We start from the raw sequence: 21,183 nt of genomic DNA on the forward strand, positions 1-21,183 counted from the left end.
AGGACAAAAGGAAGTTGAAAGAAAATGAACTCAGATGCTAAGTTGTAAGTGAAGAAGAAGTAGAACAAATATTCTATACAACCTTCATACTAATTAATTTCAAAATGAGAGGTAAGATCAAATAAGAAAACTAGCATCTTCCATCCAAAAATATAAGAAAAGAGAAGTGTCTTAGGGATACTAGAAGGTAAAAGAATATGAAGTAGAAGGGCAAGTGAAGTGAAAGATGAATTGTTTTGGTTAGGACAAATGATAGGAAAAGATTCTACAAAAGGGCTAAATGTGCTGAAATACAAAAATGGTATTTCAGAAGGAGCATGAAAAAGAAGTCCGGGGACTAAAAAGAAGGCTGGTTATTTGACAAGTCTGCACTACAATTAAGTATTTTGAGTTAAACAGAATTGAGCCAAGGAAATGAGCATGTGTAGGCCTAGGTGCCTGAAGATGCACTTTGTGCATGCACGCATATGTGTCTGGCTCCTAGACCCCAATTCTGTGGTGTCAGAACAAAGACTTAGGGTATGAGGATTATGATCCTAATCACCATGTGATAGAATAGGTAGTATATATATCTAAGCTATTCTTGTATGTCATTTTCCCATGACCAAACCACAAATAATAAGCCCATTAGTGTACTTACTGCTCATATAACTGTGAATAATACCAAATCTCTCACATTTCTGTACATTTTTCCCAACTTGATTTCTCCACTATGCTGTTCTCCCTTTGTGCTCACATCGATCTGGCTATTCTTGGAATGTAAAATATCTAAGAAATTAGACTATATAGCACAAATCTTCTCTTGCCTACTCTCCTATAAAACATCACTTCTTTGTACTACATACTATCCTTAGTATTGAATCTTACACTATTTTAAAGAAGAAGAACACATAAGAATTAGAATACATTAAAAGTGAAAGGAATTCGTACACTCACCTGGGGCAGATGCTACATGAGTCTGGGTTTGGACCTGCTCTATAGCTTGTGGCCTAATGTCAGATAAAACTTGATGATTGGAGCTTGGATGTTCAACGAGTTTTACTGCAGCTAGTGCATCAGGGCCAAACATCTGAATATCCATAGAAACGAGACACACTAACATGTCTAAAATAAACAAAAAAACAATAGCTATTAGTCAGTAATATTACAAAACAGTGGCAACACTAGAGAATACATTTTATACAGAATACTGCTTCGCTTCAACTATTAGGTCATAAACCAGCGTATCGAAGAATTACCTGTGAATCTCTGAAAAACAATTTTAAGCTCCATTTCTGAAAACTGATTTAGAAGACTCAAGTTAGAAAGCTGATTTCTGAAGTGGGAATGAGATGTCAGTACCTTTTTTTTTGTTTTGGGGTATGCTACGATTTGAACTTGGGTCCTTATGCTTGTTAGGTAGACACTCTTACTGCTGAGCCAGGCCTCCAGCCTTGATTTTTTTTTTTTTTGGGCCAGTCCTGGGACTTGGACTCAGGGCCTGAGCACTGTCCCTGGCTTCTTTTTGCTCAAGGCTAGCACTCTGCCACTTGAGCCACAGCGCCCCCTCTGGCCATTTTCTGTATATGTGGTGCTGGGGAATTGAACCCAGGGCCTCATGCCACTAGGCCATATCCCCAGCCCCAGCCTTGATTTTTTGATGATTATTTTTGAGATAGGGTCTTGCTTCCTGCCCACCTATGTGTATGGATATAATCTGCCTATGTCAGACTTCCCAAGTAGCTAGGTTAACTGGCATACCATACCAACTGTTTGTTAACAAGGGGTCTTGAGAAGTTTCCTCCCCTGGCTGGCCTCGGAACATGATCTTCTCTTAGTCCTGCCTCTCAAGTAACTAAAACTACTGGCTGGAGCCACTGTACCTGGCTGGAAAGTGACATGTTAATTTCTCAAAAGTAACAGTTTTTTTGAGATAAATTACAAGACAAATTAACTCAGACTTCCATAATCTCTGAGTTAACTGCTAAAATGACATACTTTAAACTAAAGACCTTTACGGAGTGAATTCCCTGATTCTGAGGACCACTACCAGCCCTTAGTGGAACTTAATGGAGCTTATTTACTCAGCTTTAATCATAAAAAATGGCAGGTGTCCATTTGAAAACAAAAACTTAAATGTCAGATACAGCTAATCCTGTTGGCTGCAGGATAGACCTTTGTTACTCATCAAAAACAGTCAAAGAGGGCTTGGGAATGTGGCTTAGTGGTAGAGTGCTTGCCTGGCATGCATGAAGCCCTAGGTTCAATTCCTCAGTACCACTGGAAGTGGTGCCATGGCTTAAGTGTTAGCGTGCTAGCCTTGAGCAAAGGAAGCTCAAGGACAGTGCTTAGGCCCTGAGTTCAGCCCCAACACTGGGGGGAAAAAGAAGTAAAGAGTAATACAAACAAATGTATCTGAGGGACTAATGACTTCTCAAAATTAAAATATCCTAAATATCTAGAGTTCTGTATAGTACCGTATTAGATGTCTACTCTAGAAAGAATATAAAATATTTTTGTCTAATCTTACCTATGCTCTTTTCTACTTTTGCAATTTTCGTGCAAGCAACATCTCCCATTTCAGTGAGCATGTATAGCACCTCGAGTGTTGAGATTACAAGCAGCACATCAGGTAAAGTGAGATGACAAATGATCTCTCTGTATGAATCTTGATCCACATATTCACAAATTAAAACACCATTATCTTCTGCTTTGCAAAGATTCCCCAAAATTTCCATGCCTGAAAAGCATATGTACATACATGTTTTTCTTAACAAATGATGAAACTTTCAGTCACTTTAGACAAGGAAAAACTTAAAAGGAGCACTCACCCCTCATTTTTAAAAATCTATCCCTTGACATTAGACATTTTGTGACAGTATGAAACATCAGGTGTGTAGTTTTGAAATCAACAGGGTCCAATAAAAGCTGAAAGAAAAGAGCACTAAAGTTGAGATATAGCTTCTTCTAATGATGTATATTTCAAAATTTAATGAAAGTGAACAAAACAATGTTGTATTACTTTCACAAATGTAATTATTGTGAGAATAGTCAAGCTACGTTTGAAGCATCATTTTAAATATTTTTCAACACAAAACTGTGATAGTTTATGCCACCACTTTTAGGAACAAATATGCATAGCCATTTAAAACCTAGTAGATACAGGCAACTATATAGAAGGCTATACCCTAAAATTTTAAAGTAAATGTTGGTAACTATAAAAAGGGTTTTAAAGTACTGTTACATGCTTACCTCAGCTGCAATATTTCCTAACGTGTCAAGGCCTAATTGCCGTAAAGAAATAAAATGACTATGTGCAGAAAGTAATAGGAAACGAAGACAGGTACGATTAGCTGCCAAGAGCTTAACATTTCCCTCCTCAAAGGAAAGATTTCGTAGAATCACTGCAATCTGAAGCACCCGCTGTCCTTCAATATCATTAATGCCCAGCTTTCGAGGTGGATGAAACAAAGATTCCCAAATCCATTCTCCTGATGTACCTTCTACAACAAAAACACACGTCACTTAAACAGACATTTCACTTAATATACAGTGCTGTTTTATAATTACTTAATAACTTTACTTTCCTTGACTTACCATGAGACTTGTTTCTGTCAGAAATGAGGTCACGTACTTCAGTATCATCTACGATGTCTTTCCAAAACTGTAATGAGAAAGTATTATACTAAATGCCAGTGAATTGAAGCTGTTCTATTATGGCAGAAAGTGTCACATAATGTAAACTAGTATTTTTACATTCCCTTTGTTCCTATGGATACCAACTCAACCTATGGATTAAACTATTTGGTATAAAAATATGATTTCCAATAGTTGCAGACTATTGTGCAAGCTGTTTGGTATAGACATTTTCCCCAGGGTCTTGAAACTTGGAGACTGGAAAACACTCTAATGCCTCTATAAGAATTGGGAACATTTATTTGGATGGGAAAAAAATGTACAGCTTCATGATCACTAAAGTTTAACTGAAATGAAGTATTTCTTTAGCATTCTCTTCAGGTTTGAGGAATAAGCAGCCAACACAGTAATAGGAGTAGTACATGTGATATTGTCACTTACATGAAAAACAATTATCTTCAGATTACTTTTTATAGCTATGGTAAAATATCTGGAAATAACATTTATGCAGTTCAGGACTGGAGAATTGTGGAAGGTATTAATTTCATCAACAGATGTACATTACCACAATATTCCTAATCATAGACATTCATGAGACATTGTAAGTAGTAAAGCTTAATAAACAGTTACTTTAGGTATTTTCTACTATTCTATAAGCTTTTCTTTTGACCCACAAAAGGAAAAAGATAAGGCAAAGTCCATGCATGTTAAATAATCATTTTCAGGTTAAAAACCAAATTTATTATATTATATATATATGTATCTCCAAGTTTTACTATGCCTCTAAACTGCAACTTAAATACTAACAAAGCATAGAAACTATTAGTTTCCTTTTTTATTCCAATGCCATGATCTATCGCCTTCAAAAGAACTGACTTTTACAATCAAAATGGTTTTGCATTTAAAACTATTAGTACAAAAGAAATTCAAAGCCTTGCAACAATAATAAAAGATCCAGGTACATGAACAAAACAGTGTTCAATATCCAAGACAAAAGAAACAGAGGGAAGCCAAGTAATAAACATATGAGAGGTAGGAATTAAAATGACCACACACAGTAAATTTAAAGAAACCAAAGACCGAGAATTTTGACACAGAAATGAAAACTACTAATAAATTCTGGAACTGAAAAACAACTACTGAAGAATTCAATGGATGGGTTTAACAACTGATTACATAAAATTCAATACATAATTAGTGAACTGGCAGAGCAGAAAGACAATACCAAATTTCAGATATAAAATGGCAAAAAATGAACAGAGGAAAAAAAAAAAAACCCAACATATGAGAAGCCAGGTGTCAGTGGCTCATGCCTATAATCTTGTCTATAAACCTCAGCAGGCTGAGGACTGAGAAACTACAGTTCGAAGCCAGCTTGGGCAGGGAAGTCTATGATATATCTCCAACACACAGAGCTCTGGGACAGCATCCAGAAGGGCTGTGAATTCAGGCCCCAAGACAGTACATACACACACAAAATAAAAAGTGAAAAGGGAAAATGTAATTAAAACAAAATAAATACCAAACAAGTAACACATTTATAAAATGTCTCAGGAGATAAAAATAAATGAAGAGCTAAAATTAGACAAAATGACTCGAGGAGACTTGTTCAGGCCATGATGCAATATAATCTACTTACCATAAATTAATGTTAGAAAAAATGTTTTCAGAGATTGAGCAACAGGTAGGTGTCTATGAAAGTTGATTTAAGCTAGGAATGTTGAGTCACAACTCTAATCCTAGCTACTCAGATGGTGGAAGCAGAAAAACTACAGGTCAAGACCAATCTTGGCAAAGTTAGTAAGAACCTCTCTCAAAAACAAAATGGCAAAACCAAAAAATAAAGACGAAGAGCATAACACAAGTTGCAGAGAACTTGCCTTGAAAGGCTCTAACATCAGTACATTAAAAAAATAAAAAAGACTGCAATTGCTGAAACAAGAGAAAAACAAGGTAAGACTAAAGCCATTTCCCAATTTCCACATACACATTAATTACTAGACTAAGGAATACAAAAGAGAGATTCAGAGAGCATTAGCAGCAGCTAAGATGAGGAACTTGATCGGGACCACCTAAGTTGAAGAAAGAATTGTGAGCAAATCTTTAGTAAATAAGGGGCTAAATAGAGATAGCTCCAAAAATATAGAGGGAGTCTGCATGATGAGTCTATATGACTCAACAAACTCCACAATGCCAGGGACCAAAGTAGAGACAACAAACATCAGCTGAACAATTCCTAGGAAACAGAAAAAGACATACATCCAGATAATTCAATAGAAATTTCCACATGCCACATCTATATGTGCTATTGCTTGACTCTCGAATGGCTCCACTTGTTAAGGTTTGGGGTACACTGGGAGAAGTATCAAAAGGCAGGACTCTAAGCAGGGGACTGGGGTACTCTGGTCCCTTCATCTTCCTCTTTTTGCTTGTTGTGTGGCTTTTGTCCACTATGGTCTCCTGCTAGCACATAGCACCTCATCTCAGGCACAAAGCAATAAGGCCACTCAATAGTGACTGGAATGCCTGCACCTGTGGGCCAAAACAAACCTTTTTCTTTAGGAGTCAATTATCATAGGGATTCTGTTTCTTCCTCTTTTCCTTTCTCTCTTTGTTTCTGGGAAGAAAGAAACACCCAAGGCTACACATGGGCTGGCAAGAACTTTACTACTGTGTTAGTCCATAATTTTCTTACAGTGACATAAAACTAAAACAAATTCTCAAAGCTACAAGCAACCATAAGGATCCATAAAACAACTAAGAGCCTACCAAAGAAACATTCAAGAGTCTTGGAGAGTGGGAAAAGTGCTGGCACTTGATTTCAAAAAGAGCAAAACAACATTCTCCCCCAACACACACACACACACACACACACACACACACACACACACACACACACACACACACACACAAAATGCTGGCAATGTGGGGGGGAAAGGAACCCTTCCATACACACTGTTGGTGGCAATGGAAAACTAGTGCAATCAGTATGGAAATCAGGATGGAAGTTCCTCAAAGAACGTAAAATAGACCTACTTTATGATAGCACTACTGAACATATAAGCAAGAGTATAAATCAATATATAAGAAAGAAACCTGTGTACTTGTGCCTATTGCACCACTGTTCTGGTCACAATTTCTAAACTGTGGAAACAGCTGAAATGCTCAACAAATCAACGTAGCTTCACACATATATTTATATACATTGGTATATTACACAGCTACAATGAAAAATGAAATTACATTATTTGCTAGAAAGTGAGTAAAACTAGAGATTATCATGTTGTGCAAAATAAGCCAAACTCAAAAAGGAAAATATGATAAAAATGCATTGTAATCCTAAATCTGATTTGTTGAATTGAAACCCTTTTGTACAACTACCTATGGATTTGAAAAAATGCACTGCTTATTTATTTTTTTGCCAGTCCTGGGGCTTGAACTCAGGGCCTGAACACTGTTCCTGAGGTTCTTCTGCTCAAGGCTACCACTCTACCACTTGAGCCATAGCACCACTTCCAGTTTTTTTCTGTTTATGAGGTATTAAGGAATTGAACCCAGGGCTTCATGCATACTAGACAAGCACTCCACCACTAAGCCATATTTCCAGTCATAAAATACATTTTTTTTTACATTTTGTTTCTTAATAGTTTCTTTTCTTATCTATTTTATTTATTTATTTTTATAACACAATTTTTAATCATCAAGATGATGTACAGAGGGGTTACAGTTTTATATACTTTTAAAAATTTTTTTGGCCAGTCCTGGGCTTTGGACTCAGGGCCTGAGCACTGTCCCTGGCTTTTTTGTGCTCAAGGCTAGCACTCTGCCACTTGAGCCACAGCACCACTTCTGGCCGTTTTTCTATATATGTGGTGCTAGGGAATCGAACCCAGGGCTTCATGTATACGAGGCAAGCACTCTTGCCGCTAGGCCATATTCCCAGCCCAGTTACATAATTAAGGTAGTGATACGTATACCTTTCTTGTCATACTTATTACCCCCTTTCTCATTTTTCTTCCTCCTTCCCTCACCCCAACCCAGCCCCCTTGCTTTCTTCATTAAAAAAAAAATCTTCCCCTTGATGAACACTGTCAATCTAGTCTACAATGCTTATGATCTCTATGATTATTAACAATAAAACAATTCCTTCCAGATTGGGTGATATATACATATACATTTCTTTTCTTTTGCTTAGTGTAATCTGTTCCTTCTTTTTCTTTAATTTCTTCCCTCCTCCCCCCTGTCCTTGAGCTGCTTAGTTTGCTCTCATCAGTGTCTATTCCAACAACAAATGCTGGAGGGGATGTGGAGAAGGAGGAACCCTACTGCATTGTTGGCAGGACTGTAAACTAATACAGTCACTCTGCAGAACAGTCTGGAGGTTTCTCAGAAAACTCAGCATAGACATAGCATATGACCCAGCCATACTGCTCCTAGGTATCTACCCTGAGCAACGGGATCCAGGATAAGACAAGGACACCTGAACCTCCATGTTCATCTCTACATGGTTCACAATAGCCAAGATAGGGAAACAACCTAGATGCCCCACTACAGATGAATGGATCAAAAAAATGTGGTACCAGTACACAATGGAATGCTACACAGCTATTAGAAATGATAAACTAATGGCATTCGCAGGGAAATGGACAGGTCTAGAACAAATCATGTTGAGCGAGATAAGGCTAGAACATAAAGATGAACGGCGCATGGTCTGCCTGATATGTGGGTGTCAGAAATAAATAACAAAGAAACATGACAAGGAAAGCAGGACCCAAGATATCAATCAACAAGGAGACCAAAAGGAAAGCAGGACCCAAGATACCAATCAACAGGGAGACCAAAAAAGGTCAGTCTTGGGAGAAAGGCACCAAAAAGTAAAACACAAACACTAATTCATATGTACATAAATTAATATCCAGGCTGAAAAGAACTCCAAAGATAAGGAAGCAAAGGACTTTTTTGTAATTAGTCTTAGAGAATTTAAAGGACCCTATACTCTTTACCTCACATATAGCGTACACACATGCACATCTGAAAGAAGCTGGGAGGAGGGCACAGAATGAAAGAATGAGTGGGAAATGGGGGGGATACATAAAATACATTTTTTAAAAAGCACATTTTTGCTCATTTGTGAAAGCTAGACTAGAGATCATTGTGTGTGTGTGTGTGTGTGTGTGTGTGTGTGTGTGTGTATGTCTGTCTGTCTGTCTGTATGTATATAAATAGACACATAGGGAGAACCCCACTGTTGATGGACTGTTTAGAGAAGAAGGGCAGGGCAGGGGTAAAGATGATAGTGAAAAGTCTCAATTACACTGCAATTGTGTTATGAAGATAGTGTAAGGAATGTCAAGGAACAGTACTGAAGGGGTTGGAGGAGCTAAAGCAATTGAGAAAGCTACTCAGATTAAAACAAATGAATGACAGCAGGGTAAAACAGGCTCTAATGGTGTGTGAGGCATTTTAGCAAGAGGAGGAGCAACCAGAAAGGAAGAATGTGGAGGAATACTGTCAAAGCAGGCCTTTTATATATAAAAGCATAGAACAATGAGATCTTGTTTTAGAAGAGAAAGAGAGAATGAGTAAATCTGACCAAAGTACACTGTGTTATGTATGGGAAGTGTCAATATGAATGAGCACACCCTTGTACAACTAATGTAAGCTAGTAAAAAAAAAAATGTATTAAAGGAAAATGTGACTATAAACAAGAAAAGGTCAAAAAAATTTATTAACTGAAATGTGATCTGAAATGAAAAACAGCTCTCAAGATTGGCTTAACTGGAGAAGGTAAAAACATAACAAAAAATGATCCATAATAATGTACATGCCCAAAAAGTGGGGGGGGCCTGAAAAGATGGCCTAGTGGTAGAGTGCGCACCTCGGATACATGAAGCCCTGGGTTTGATTCCTCAGGACCACATATGCAGAAAAAGCCAGAAGTGGCTCTGTAGCTCAAGTGGTAGAGTGCTAGCCTTGAGCAAAAAGAAGCCAGGGACATTGCTCAGGCTCAAGCCCCAGGACTGGCAAAAAAACAAAACAAAACAAACAAACAAAACAGAGGGCTGGTAATGTGGCTTAGTGGTAGAGTGCTTGCCTAGTATACATGAAGCTCTGGGTCAGATTACATAGCACCATATTAACAGAAGAAACTGGAAGTGGGGGGGCTGGGAATATGGCCTAGTGGTAGAGTGCTTGCTTCCCATACATGAAACCCTGGGTTTGATTCCTCAGCACCACATAAACAGAAAAAAGCCAGAAGTGGCGCTGTGGCTGAAGTGGTAGAGTGCTAGTCTTTTTTTTTTTTTTTGGGGGGGGGGGGGGAGGCTAGTCCTAGGCTGTGAACTCAGGGCCTGAGCACTGTCCCTGGCTTCTTTTTGCTCAAGGCTAGCACTCTGCCACTTGAGCCACAGCGCCACTTCTGGCCATTTTCTGTATATGTGGTGCTGAGGAATCGAACCCAGGGCCTCATGTATACGAGGCAAGCACTCTTGCCACTAGGCCATATCCCCAGCCCTTAGAATGCTAGTCTTGAGTAAAAAGAAGCCAGGGACAGTGCTCAGGCCCTGAGTTCAAACCCAAGACTGGGAAAAAAAAGATTCAATATCAATGAAGAGAGAACATCAGTGCCCTGTGCAGTAATATTTTGATCTAATAGGTGTATAAATATAGTAAAAATAAGGGGGGAAGGAAAACCTTAGAATAAACTGCCAAATACTTTCAAATTTCATGTAAAATATCAAGCCATAGGTTTCAAGAAGGTAATAAAGAGTCCCGAAGTAGACAAGCAATAAAAATCACAATAAGGTATATTACAATGAAATTAAAATCAATAATACGGGGTACTTTTTAAAGAAATCACAGAAAATACTCCAGATAGAAAAATTGATTTCTTGCCAGTAAAACATGAAGAATAAGATGTCATAGTTAATGTACTGAAAATAATTACTTTTTTGTTTGTTGGTTGTAAGGTTTGAACTTGGTTGGGGCCCGGGTGCAAGCCCTGAGCAATTTTTGCTCAAGGCAAGTATTCTACCACTTTGTGCCACAGCTCCATTCCTGTTGTTTGGGGTTTTTGTTTGTTTGTTTTGCTTTTTGTTTTTTGATCTCACAGGGACTTTCTGCCTTGTCTGGCTTGGAACTGTGATCCTCAGATCTCAGCTTACTGAATAGCTAGGATTACACACAGGAGTCACTGGCACCTGGTGAGGTGAAAACTTTTATATGCATGATAAGTATCAGTCAATATGGAGGCAAAAATCAAAATCTTTAGGAAATTTTGAGCTGAGAGCCAAACTCAACCACATCATTAATTTCATAAAGTGTACAGAGTAAAACACAATGATTCAAAGGCAGAAAATGCCTTCTTTAGGGAAAAGGAAAACAAGAGCCAATTACATGACATCTTTAATAAATAGTATGGAAAAAAAGTAGGCAAGGACACTTCATAATAAATTTATCAGATTAGATATAAGAAATATATCTGAGTAAACAGTTTCAAAATATTTAAATTTTTATAGACCCATAAGAAGTCATATTCACAATCAAAATGGGCACTAAGTATAACATTCTCCACAAATGACAGTATTGATGTAAAATTATTAACGTCACAAATGACACGTAGGAATCGCTACTCAAACTTCAGAATACATATTCTTTTCAAATACACACACACACACACACACACACACACACACACACACACACACACACTCCCACCAATGCTAACCTATAAATTAAAGGGTGAAAAACCTTTCAAAAGGTTAAATTATAAAGTATATTCTCTGGAAATATCATAAAATTCAAAGAAAAAATGCAAATAACTTCAGTATTTTTGGAAATGAAGTAATTTCTTCTCTAAATTCACATATCAACAAAGGAAATCATGGGGCTGGGACTATGGCTTAGTGGTAGAGTGCTTGCCTCACATACATGAAACCCTGGCTTCGATTCCTCAGCACCACATATGTAGAAAAAGCAGGAAGTGGCGCTGTGGCTCAAGTGGTAGAGTGATAGCCTTGAGCAAAAAGAAGCCAGGGACAATGCTCAGGCCCTGAGTTCAAGCCCCAGGACTGGCAAAAAATAAAAAATAAAAATAAATAAATAAAATTTAAAAAGGAAATTAGATACTATGTTAAAGTAAGTTGTAATGAAAATTGCCTCTACCACAGGAGCCACAACTCCACTTCTGACTTTTTATTAATTAATTTGAGGCCAGAGTCTCAGAGACATTCTCTCCCAGGCTGGCTCTCAGCCTTTTGAGTAGCTAGGACTACGGGCTTGAGGAACTGGTACCTGGTGACAATAATTTAGTCCAACATATTTATATGTTCTTGAATTTATATAATCAATGATTATACTATCAACTCCCACCTGCTGTCATTACTGCATATGTAAAGATATATTTTGTATCATGAAAGAAATTGTATAGCTCTATAACCAAAAGGCTCAGATGGAAAGGTCAGGATGAAGAAAGATGACAGGACCTTAGGTCAGTTCATAAGGTGGGAAATTAGACATCCAACCAGAAAGGGAAAGAGAAGGGGTTGATTGAATTCTGAGTTACAAACAACTCCCTAAACTGTTCACCACCAATCTGTTCTCAATCTCCACAAGATTGATTGCACTACCCTAGTGGCCAAAGAAATCAATGAAGAAATTAATATAACCATTCTAGACTAGTATTTTCTATAAATGACTGGCAAATGCAATACAGTAGTAGAAAAATAAACTTTTAACTATATATATATATAAAAGTCTCATGGAAAATTTTCTGATGAAATTCTTTCTTTTTTTTTGGGGGGGGGCATTCCTGGGGCTTGGACTCAGGGCCTGAGCACTGTCCACTGTCCCTGGCTTCTTTTTGCTCAAGGCTAGCACTCTGCCACTTGAGCCACAGCGCCACTTCTGGCGGTTTTCTGTATATGTGGTGCTGGGGAATTGAACCCAGGGCCTCATGTATACGGGGCAAACACTCTTGCCACTAGGCCATATCCCCAGCCCTGATGAAATTCTTAACTAACGAACTACAAGGGAATAATTCACCAGGTCAGTAAGTAAAATTAGCTAGCTGCAAAAGCTTTAGGTAACTGGAATTATTAGGCTGAGATTTGTATACTGTATTTATGTTTACATTTTATACTCACCTATTTCATCTATATACAACTTGAATCATATTAATTTATTAAGGTGCCCTAAAATACAAAATATATTTAATACATATTCAAAAATATCAAAAAGCATAAAAGAAGAAACAAAAGGACAAATTTTGAAGACAGCAAGAGAATTTCTATAAATTAAATCATGGTCAGTAACATAAAAATATAATAAACGGGTCCTATGGCACATGACACAACTGGAAATGAGAGCAAAAATAACAAGTCAAGGTAACTGACTGGTTAGAAATAAAATAAATGAAAAGACAGTGCAAGAGACATGAAGGGTAAAATAAAGTTCAATTTTGGAATTTCAGAGTTATATTAATCCAAGAAAGCAACAACCTACAATCTAGAAATAAAATAAGTCTAAAAATAACTGCACAATGTTTCCAATGAAATAGCCCCCATGAAAGAACTAGTTAAGGACGTGGTATACTATAGAAAGAACACATCCTCAGAACGGAGATGAGATATGCAAAAAAGAATGGGACCAAGTTAGATTTGTGATTTTTCTTTTTGGTACTGGGAATCAAATGCAGGACAATGCACTTGCTAGGCAAGCACTTTGCCACTGAGCTACATCCTAGCCCACAGTTAGATTTAAAGGCCTGCTTTCCAAGGTTTTAAACTATAGGTAGATATAAAAATAGAGAGACAATACCTTTAACAACTGGCTATAAATAACAAGGTGTATTTTCCCTAGTTAATTTGGTACTTTAAAGCTCTAACATAGGCAAATTGACCAATGACACAGACTATAAAAGCAGACCCATAATAGAAGAGCAACAAATTTATGACAAAACTATAAGTCATAAAAACTTTTTTCAGGGCCGGGGATATGGCCTAGTGGCAAGAGTGCTTGCCTCGTATACATGAGGCCCTGGGTTCAATTCCCCAGCACCACATATACAGAAAATGGCCAGAAGTGGCGCTGTGGCTCAAGTGGCAGAGTGCTAGCCTTGAGCAAGAAGAAGCCAGGGACAGTGCTCAGGCCCTGAATCCAAGCCCTAGGACTGGCCAAAAAAAAAAAAAAAAAAAAGATAAGAAAATTAAAAGCCACAGAAACAATATGCATGTCTTTAAAAAATTTTATATTGGCAGGCACCAGTGGCTCATGCCTATAATCCTAGTTACTCAAGAGGCTGAAATCTGAGGATTACCCAGGAAAACAATCTGAGAAACTCTTATCTCCAATTAACCAGCAAAAAACAGGAGGTAGAGGCATGTTTCAAGTGGTAGAGGGCCAGCAGTAAGAAAAAACAGAGCTGAGAGCATAAGGCCCAATTCCCAACATAGGTGCAAACATGTATGTGTGCACACATACACATAGTATTTTTATCGAAAAACACTACAATCAGAAAAGCAACTACAGATCAGTAACAAACAATCTTTTTTATAAAAAGGCAAAAACAAGGCAGGACCAAGAGAATATACCCAAAAGCCAAAGGCAAATTTTGCTTTTTAATAACTGACTAGGGAAAAAAACCAAGGTGCTTTAACACTGTATCCACTGGAATGACTAATAAAACACTGGCAACTGTGAGCAATTCAAACACAGAGAAACTGTTGTTGAGATTGTATAAGCACTTTGAAACCTGTTTGGCATTATCTACTAATACTGGATATACACTCCTAGGTCTATCACCCTATAGAAATGCATGCATACATTTACCACAATACACATATAAAGCCTTTCATAGCAGAATTATGTCTCCAAACTGGGAATAACCAGATTCTTAATGTCTTCCCATATGTCTCACCATACTGTTATATAATATACTACAACAGGGACAAACTAAGTACAAATACTTGAAACAAAATGGTGCAGTTCTTCACAAGTGGCAGAGGTAGCATGGAAAAGGAAAGCTAACAGGTGAAGAAAGAAGAAATCCAAAGGATGTATGACTAGGGCATTAGTAATGCTTGTTCTTCATTTGGACAATGATTACACTGGTACTTCCATTCTGTAAACTTTTGAATAATTTTCTATGTATGGGGAAACTTTTATTAAAATTTTTACTGAGAAGACTCAGGAAGCTAAGTTGAAAATTTCAATGTATATATTCTGAAGCATATTTTTTAATCCAACAATATGATTAATATGTGTTGGGGGTATTAACCAGAATTTTTCTAACTACACATTTACATCTACAACAGGCACGTGTGCATGTGTATATGCACACACACATGCGTGTTACTACTTTTCCTTTTGCTTACTAGGATCCTGCTACAAAAACATAGTTTGCATTGGTGTGTATCTCCCACTAGACTTACCCCTACCACACAGGGTCTTTTTCTTTCTTTAATATTCATCCTCTTATCATCACTTAAACCTACCAAAAAAAGCCATCAGCAATTACCTACAGAAAAGCCTTGGTCACATGATCTAATGATAGCATATACCCCGTAGTCACTTACGGGCCTCTTCTTGCTCTAAATCCCTCATCAACACCCCCACGTTTTCTAAACAAATTTTAATCGGTTGTATTACTCTATTTTCAAACTTGAATATAATATTCTTCCATCACTTTTATCCTTTCATCTCACCATCCTCTCATCCCCCCATTAAAACAACTCCCCTTTTACATCCAGGTCCATTTTTAGGTCTAGATTCTACATGAGAGAAAACTCGATCCATAAATGTGTGTCTTATAACCATCACATTGCCCTGCTTTATCTTCTCAAAGTACTCACAAAATTCTCAAATTATATCATTTAATTTTATTCTCTGGCTTACTGTAGTAGAAAGAAGATCCAAAAAAAAAAAATGTGAGGATATGGTTTATCCAGTGTTTGGGAAAGTTTTAGTGCACAGCAACTGCTCAGTACATATTTGGTAAATAAAAGAATGTGGAAAATTGCTTTAAAAGACGAATGATGAAGTAAAATAACTCAGATCATTTTTTTTCTAAAGTAAAGGCATTTAAGCTATTACTTGGGTAATTTTAATCAGACATTATCAGCAAAGAATCATAATCTTAGTCAATTATACTTTTGTTGGCCTAGGCCTAGTGGGACACAAATTTCATTTAGTATGTAACAATGAAAAATAATTTTTAACTGGGCACTAGTGACCCATTCCTAGAGTCCCCACTATACTTGGGAGGCTGAGAACAGGAGGAACAGGGTTCCAGGCCAACCCAGGCAGGGAAGTATGAGATTCCTCTTCTCAACTCATAATTGGGTATAGTAGTGCCTGTCTGTCATCCCAGACTTTAGGAGAGGCTAAGATTGGGAGGATTCCAGTGCCAAGCCAGCCTGAGCAATAAAGTCTGTAAGACTGTCTCCATGGAGCAACACTCAGTGGTGCAATCTGGAAATCCTTGTGAGAACAAGAAGCCTCAAATAGACAGACAGTGCTCTCTCTGACAAGTACCCAGGCAGGAAGCAAAACCCTAGCCTAAAAACAATCAGTGGAAAACAGGACTAAAAGAGTGGCTTGGCAGAACCACACCAGCCTAGCCAGCACAGGCACTAAATCAAAACCCCAATACATAAAAAACAAAACAAAACATGATATGCTTAAAAAAAAATCAATACTTTCTTTGGTTTGTTTTTGTTTTGGTCATGAGGCTTGAATTCAGGACTTGGGTGCTATCCCTGAGCAATTTTGCTCTACCAGTTGACTCACTGCTCCACTTCCAGTTTTCTGGTAGCTGATTGACTTTCCTGCCCAGATTGGCTTCCAACCACAATCCTCCGATCTCAGCCTCCTGAGTAGCTAGGATTACAGGCGTGAGCACTGGCACCTGGCAAATTTACTCTTGACTCCAAAATTTTAAAGGAAAAAACATCATTTATCAATATAGACTTAGCTCTAAGTATTTCATCATAGCTAGAGATTTATAAATAGGAAAATTATAAACAATCTAAATTTCTAATATATACATCTTACATGAAATATTAAACAACTGTTATAAAAGTAAATGCTTGTTAAAATGTTAAAGATTATGAATGACAAGGAAAGCTCACAGTGAAAAAGGCAAATTACAAATAAAATTTCAAGGCTAGGAGTGTGGCTCTGTGGTACAGTACTGGCCTCGTATGCCCAAGGCTTAATCCCAGTACTAAATGAAGTTCAAATTACAGCTTTGCCTTTTAAATATTATATATAGAGGAAAAAAAAAACTGGGATATATACTCAGAAAACATGTCTGTAAATACATAGTGTAGATTTCAGAGTGGGTATATTTAATGATGGCTTTAATGCTTTTCTGTTTGCTATATATCCTAGTAAAACTGTTCTATAGCGCATATTCATTACTTACATGGAAGTATGAAATATTGGAGCTATCAAAACATCTTATTCATTTTTCCTTGAACATTTATTAATTCAATAGTTTCTTTGATACAATGTCATACTCTGTAGCCCAAGATGACTTTGAACTAATAATCCTCCTGCTTCTGTGTCCCAAGTATTGGGGATATATTAGATTACTGCTAGGTATAAGACTATTAATTCAAGTAGTATCAACTCATGAACATGCATATTTTTGGAGAGATATTTTAGACTTCTACACTGCTTAAAATATTTTATAATGGAACTATTCATTTTGTAAAAACAAAAACAAATTTGTATGAAGATAAAGAGTAAAGAAGACTACTGAACAATTTATTACCTAGTCCATTTAGCTTTTTATTAAAAAAAATAATAAAAGGCACAGGTGGCTCATACTTATAATCCAAGCTACTCAGGAGGCTGAGATCTAAGGATCAAGGTTTGAAACCAGCTGGAGTAGGAAAGTCTATGAGATTCTTATCTCTAATTACCACCAAAAAAGCTGAAAGTGGAGCTATGGCATAAGTGGTACAGCACTAGCACTGAGCACAAAAGCTCAGGAACAACACCCACCCCGAGTTCAAGACCCAGGCCTGACAAAAAATAAAATAATAATATTTTCACAAAATACTCCTTTTAGAGTGACACCTGTACTTCCAGCTTTTGGTGGTTAACTAGAGATAAGGGAGTCTCGCAGATTTCCTGCCCAGACTGGCTTTGAGCCTGGATTCTCAGATCTCAGCCTCCTTTGAGTAGTTAGGATTATAGGTGTGAGCCACTGGCACCCAGCTACAACCTACTTCATCTAATGTAAGATTTTTTTTTTTAAGTTTAATATACACAGTTTTGTACTCTGAACTCAGGCAACAACAAATGCTGGAGGGGGTGCGGGGAAAGAGGAACCCTTCTCCATTGTTGGTGAGAGTGCAAATTAGTACAACCACTTTGGAGAACAGTATGGAGGTTTCACAAAAAGCTCAATATAGGCCTACCCTATGACACAGCCATACCACTCCTAGGCATCTATCCTAAACAGCAAGTCCCAAGGTATCAAAAAGACATTTGTACTTCCATGTTTATCGCGGCACAATTCACAATAGCCAAAATATGGAAACAACCCAGATGCCCCTCCACAGATGAATGGATCCAAAAAATATGGTACCTTTACACAATGGAATACTACATAGCGATTAGGAATGGTGAAATATTGTTATTTGCAGGGAAATGGTCAGAACTCGAACAAATAATGTTGAGCGAGACAAGCCTAGAACACAGAAAACAAAGGGGCATGATCTCCCTGATATATGACTATTAAGAAAGGGAGACGGAGAGACAGTAGAGACCAGGTCTGTGAAACCAAAAACTGTTTGTCAAATGGTATTTCCCACAGGATTGGGGCAGCGGCCCAACAGTGTGTAACTAAAACCAAACAACTACTCAACATATAAAGGTCAAAAATCGACCTCTCAGTGGAATACAATAGCTCAAAAGCTATGTATGTACGTTCATATAAGACTACTGTTGACATATTGTCATTATAATATCGACATTACATTTAAAGCCCTAGGCGAATTTTCTTGGGCTTGGCCACATGGCTTTTGTATATGTTCTTGATACATTGTATATTGTATATATGTCTACCTGACCTAGAGAAGGGAAAGAAAAAGAGGGCGTAAGATATCACAAGAAATGTACACACTGCCCTACTATGTAACTGTACCCTTTTTGCACAACACCTTGTCAAAAAAATTTGTGTTCAATTAATAAATTAAATTAAAAATATATATATAGTTTTGTATATAGTTGAACTCTTGAATATAAACTCCAATTGTGTGTTTCTTTAGGTAAAATGACACTACAAATTATTATTTAGTAACACTATTTCTTACGAGTCCCTTGTAGCTCATATTTACACTAAAGCTACCAACATTTTAATGCAATTGCTTTTTAAGAGTCAAGTGATGAATCTATATGATTTTTGTATCAGTGTTCCTGGGAGCTAATTTCAAGAAACAGAGGTAAGTTCAGAAATCTTAACAAAGAAGGAACAGAAAGTAATCCAACTTGTTATTCATCTATCCGTTTTTGAAAAAAATTAAAATGCAATTGACTAATTCTGTTGAATACTCATGTTCTATTACCATAAAATGACAAACTATACCCTTAAATGTTGTTTGAACACCAATTAGTTACAATTGTTTAGAGACACATAAGTTTAAATAAGGTCTGTTTGAGTATTTGTGGTAGTTTCTACTTTGAAATGTACAAATGAATGATTTTCAAAATTATATTCTCAGGTATTCTGTAGACTTTTTATTATTTTTTAGAATCATATTTTTTGAGGATTTGAGGATAAACTTGGACCTTAATTTCCTTTCTGAATTGTATAGTTTTGAAATACACACTAAAATATAAAACATATTCAAACTTATTTTCAGATAACCATAGGATTATTTAATATCTAGTGCTATTATTATAGATCTTTTAGAAGTTTTAAAAATTAAATATCAACAAGTTAATAAATTTATTTTATAAACAGAATATAATGTTATCCTAAATAAGAATTTCATTCATGTTAGATATGAATTAGATCTCTAACCTAAAACCTAACTAGTTACTAGATGTTATGAAAATTTTTCTATTTAATTATAACCTCTGAATAGATATGTGTGTGATTATGTTAAAGATAAAAAGATAAAGGGTCATGTGCATAAAATGAGCAACCGTTTAATGTTGTTGGATTGTCTACATGTAAACTAATGGTTCAGCATTTTAATTTATGTGAATTACCTTAACAAAATCTCTATCAGTCTTCTCTTTCCATTCTTCTCCAAATACAGTAGAAAAGGATCCTAAAGCTAAATGAATAAATAATACAGATAGTAAAATACAATTAACACTTTTAATTTTAATACAATGAAGCTTTGAAGAACAGCAAAACTAATTTTAATATATCTTGTCCACTAAAAATTTCTTCAAAATAGCAGTGATTAGTAATGGATTGCAGTAAATAATACTCTTGTAATGTTTTTTCATTTCTTGATTTAAAAAAATCTTTGTTCCTATATACTAAGATTGTACAAGTTAGGCTGGTAAGGCAGCTTGTAGGAGAGCTACTGCCCAGCACATATAAAGCCTGGTTTGATCCTCCATCACACACACAAAAACAACTTTTAGAAAAACACAATGCATTTTCTTAAGGTATACAGATATACAGATAGCAAAGAACAAAGAAGAGATTATCGTTACTCTACACTAGTTTCCATTTGTAGAGAAAAAGAATACTAAAGGGAGAACTGATGTAAATGCTGTTAGATTACTAAGCTGTCATAGACGTCTTCAGATTAATTTCAGAAATAATTATGGGGCTTATACTTTTTTTTTAAAAGGCTTTTTTTTTTGGTCAGTCCAGGGGCTTGAACTCAGAGTCTGGGGACTGTCCCTGGGCTCTACCAGTTGAGCTACAGTGCCACTTCCAGCTTTTTCTGTTTATGTTGTACTGAGGAATCAAACCCAGGACTTCATGTATTCTAGGCAAACATTCCCAGCCAAAAAGGCATTTTTTGTAAGAAATTCCCATGACTTAGATCTCCATTAAGGAAGATTCTCCAAAGAGAATTCTTTTCAAAATATAAAAGTGATCGTTTCATAAGATGAATGGTTTCTAAGGAATGTCATACCTTAATACACAAAAATTGGTGTAAAACTTATTCAAATGTAACTTATTGAAAGACCAAACAATATGATCTCACTAAAATTCTTCTAGTTTAAGAAGGAATGTGAGTTTTTTCCTACTCAATTCTACATTAAATGCTAGAAGCTATATTTGAAAGTTTAAAACAAAATGTGATGTAAGATTACAAAAGTGAGATAGAAATCCAACACATTTAGGCATTCAAGGTTACAAACAGAAACAGGTCTTTGTTCCTTCACGTAACCAAAGAAACAGTTTCAGGCAGTGCAAGAAACTAACTTTTTACCTTTGTTTACACTATTTTCAGATAAAATAAATACATAGCAAATTTCAAAGAATTCTATTTTAGATAATCTGGAATAAAAGTATGTCTGAAGAAAAAAAATCAACCTGCAGAGAAAAGAATTCATTGACTAACATTTTGCCACTTAAAGATAAAA

General features: G+C 36.5%; 1 protein-coding gene across 1 annotated transcript in view; it reads right to left on the bottom strand.

Moving 5' to 3' along the window:
- Nucleotides 1-21,183, bottom strand: part of Arid2 (AT-rich interaction domain 2) — a 149,460-nt gene that overhangs the window by 35,120 nt on the left and 93,157 nt on the right. The window contains exons 6-11 of the mRNA XM_048365890.1: nt 19,840-19,907; nt 3,577-3,643; nt 3,232-3,482; nt 2,811-2,907; nt 2,510-2,719; nt 937-1,104 (exon numbers count right to left, since the gene is read on the bottom strand). Of these exons, the coding sequence (XP_048221847.1) occupies nt 937-1,104; nt 2,510-2,719; nt 2,811-2,907; nt 3,232-3,482; nt 3,577-3,643; nt 19,840-19,907 (861 nt within the window). The remainder of the gene's footprint in view (nt 1-936; nt 1,105-2,509; nt 2,720-2,810; nt 2,908-3,231; nt 3,483-3,576; nt 3,644-19,839; nt 19,908-21,183) is intronic.

This window comes from Perognathus longimembris, chromosome 1, assembly GCF_023159225.1.
Source record: "Perognathus longimembris pacificus isolate PPM17 chromosome 1, ASM2315922v1, whole genome shotgun sequence".
Lineage (NCBI taxonomy): Eukaryota > Metazoa > Chordata > Mammalia > Rodentia > Heteromyidae > Perognathus > Perognathus longimembris.